This window comes from Triticum aestivum, chromosome 7B (genome assembly GCF_018294505.1).
Source record: "Triticum aestivum cultivar Chinese Spring chromosome 7B, IWGSC CS RefSeq v2.1, whole genome shotgun sequence".
NCBI classification, from domain to species: domain Eukaryota; kingdom Viridiplantae; phylum Streptophyta; class Magnoliopsida; order Poales; family Poaceae; genus Triticum; species Triticum aestivum.
In genome coordinates, this window is record NC_057813.1 from 713430020 (window position 1) to 713432236 (window position 2217).

The 2217-nt window shown below is 47.8% G+C and overlaps 1 protein-coding gene across 1 annotated transcript; it reads right to left on the reverse strand.

Annotated features, from left to right (window-relative positions):
- Positions 1–475: 475 nt before the first annotated feature.
- On the reverse strand, positions 476–2217 carry LOC123157068 (uncharacterized). The gene is made up of 2 exons (XM_044575310.1): positions 1499–2217; positions 476–999 (listed from the first exon to the last, which is right to left on the reverse strand). The coding sequence occupies exons 1-2, from the start codon at positions 2173–2175 to the stop codon at positions 843–845; spliced, it is 834 nt and encodes a 277-aa protein (XP_044431245.1). The 5' UTR covers positions 2176–2217; the 3' UTR covers positions 476–842.

Below are 2217 nucleotides of genomic sequence, written 5' to 3' on the forward strand. Positions count from 1 at the left end.
ACCATTGTACTGGCGGCGCAGATGTGGTGGCCGGGCAGCAGAGAGTCGACGCTGCGCGGGCATGGTAGCTGGTGCACCTGCACGGCGATGGCAACCAGGACGTGGTGGCGGCCTGGCGGGAGAACGGCAACGTCTGCCAGAGACGCCATGGCCACCGTGACGGCGACGAAGATGTCGTGTATGTCGAATCGCCTCTGTCAAGCAACACCTTCTTCTTTATGGAACCCAAAATGCATCAGTCAGAAAATTCAGAAACCAACCAACAGCCTTCCTGCAGCTCGGGTAGAGGTTCCCACTGATGGAGTCATGTATCTAGGGTAGGGTTATGGACCTGTCTAAAGTACCCTATCCAAGGACATCTTTAGAAGAAACTACCTTCCAGTCGACCAAGAAGGACTCCACTCGACGAACTCAAGGACACTCGACCATGAAGATTCACTCGACCATTAGGAGATCAAGAGTCACTCTGTATCCAAACGGTCTGTGATTAAGTAGCCTTTATAGTCATAATGACACTTTATGTAAGGCGTTACAGGTAACGCCTGGCCTTAATGTACTTTAAACCCTCTGCTGCGTGGGCTGGCTGGGGTCCTGGCAGACACTATATAAGCCACCCCCTCCACTGGTAGAAGGGTTCGCACCCCTGTAACTCATACATTTATAATACAGTCGACCGCCTCCGGGCTCCGAGACGTAGGACTGTTACTTCCTCCGAGAAAGGCCTGAACTCGTAAATCTCTTGTGTATACAACTCCTCCATAGCTAAGATCTTGCCTCTCCATACCTACCCTCCATTCTACTGTCAGTCTTAGTACCACGACACCCACCCCATCACCATCAGGTCAGTAGCACCGGACGACATCGGAGTGCCTGCGCCTGGGAGGCGGCGAACACACGACGAACAACAGCATGATGATGATGGCGGCCATCAGCAGCGGCAGCAGGTTGAACTCCACCTCGTCCTCCTCCTGGCTGATTAGCGATCTGAATTTACGAGCTCTGAAATGAAAGTTCGAGAAGAAGATGAATCTGTTTTTTTTTTAGAAGAATGAATCTGGTATGCATGAGACTAAGCATTACGACATAGGCCTAAGTGAATTTTTTTGGGGGTACTTTCCCCCCTTCATCTCTAAGAGCATGCTTAATAGTATAGCCAGCTTCCCGCAAAAAGAAAAAAAATAGTATAGCCAGCTAAATATGTAAACATACCATGTCATTAAAACTTAGTATTATTACCCCACAAAAAAAGTTAGTATTATTAATTACTTATAAAACAAGGCTGACTATAAGGCTGGTTATAAAGATATATTTTTTTCCACTTTGTCTCTATCTTTGCTTTCATTAAATATTTTTACCTAATTGGACAACCATGCATCCCCATTGCAACAAGAAAATTAGATGAAAACCACACACCCATGCCGTCGATCAATTTCCAAACTCAAAATGCCAATATTGCCATGGACAACATTTCAAGCTTCAGCGAAGGGGGAGTGCTTACCCGAGGGTCATGGGGAGGACACCGACGATCATCTTCGACAACCATCTGCCGACAGCGATGAAGCACCACCAGGAAACGAGGCACCATTTGAAGACAACCCGCCATTCGTAGATGATACACAATGTGGGGACGACACACAATGGGGAGACACGCCATGGGGAGACGATCCACCATTTGGAGATGACCCAGTAGGCGTAAACGGAGACGACCCACCATGCGGAGATGACCCCCCATGTGGAGATGACCCCCCATGAGGAGACCATCCACACTATGGATATGATACACCATGCAGGGAGGAGCCACCATGGACTTACAGTAGGAGAAATGAGGTTCTCTTCCACCATTTCTTCACACTTCTTATCATTGGGACCCTCTATCCCTTCACCATGATTAGTGATCTCCACCTCGTTTATCATCACTTTTTCTTCCCCCAACCTCCAGACTTCAAGCCTAGGATGACCAGGATGAGCGCTGATTGCACTCCTAATAGCATCCTCTGCAGTTTCCACCTCCCTAGCCTCTGCGTCCTCACAGTCAATATCTACATGGAGATATCTGAGGGAAGCGAGGTGCTCGATGCCAAACTGAAAACCATAATGCACAGACACTCCTTTTACTCGAAACTTGAGGTGGAGATTTTCCAGTGCAAGCATACTCCCTTGTTCAAACATCACCATGTCCAAACCTTTCCAATAAATGAAGTCAAATTGCTTTAGACA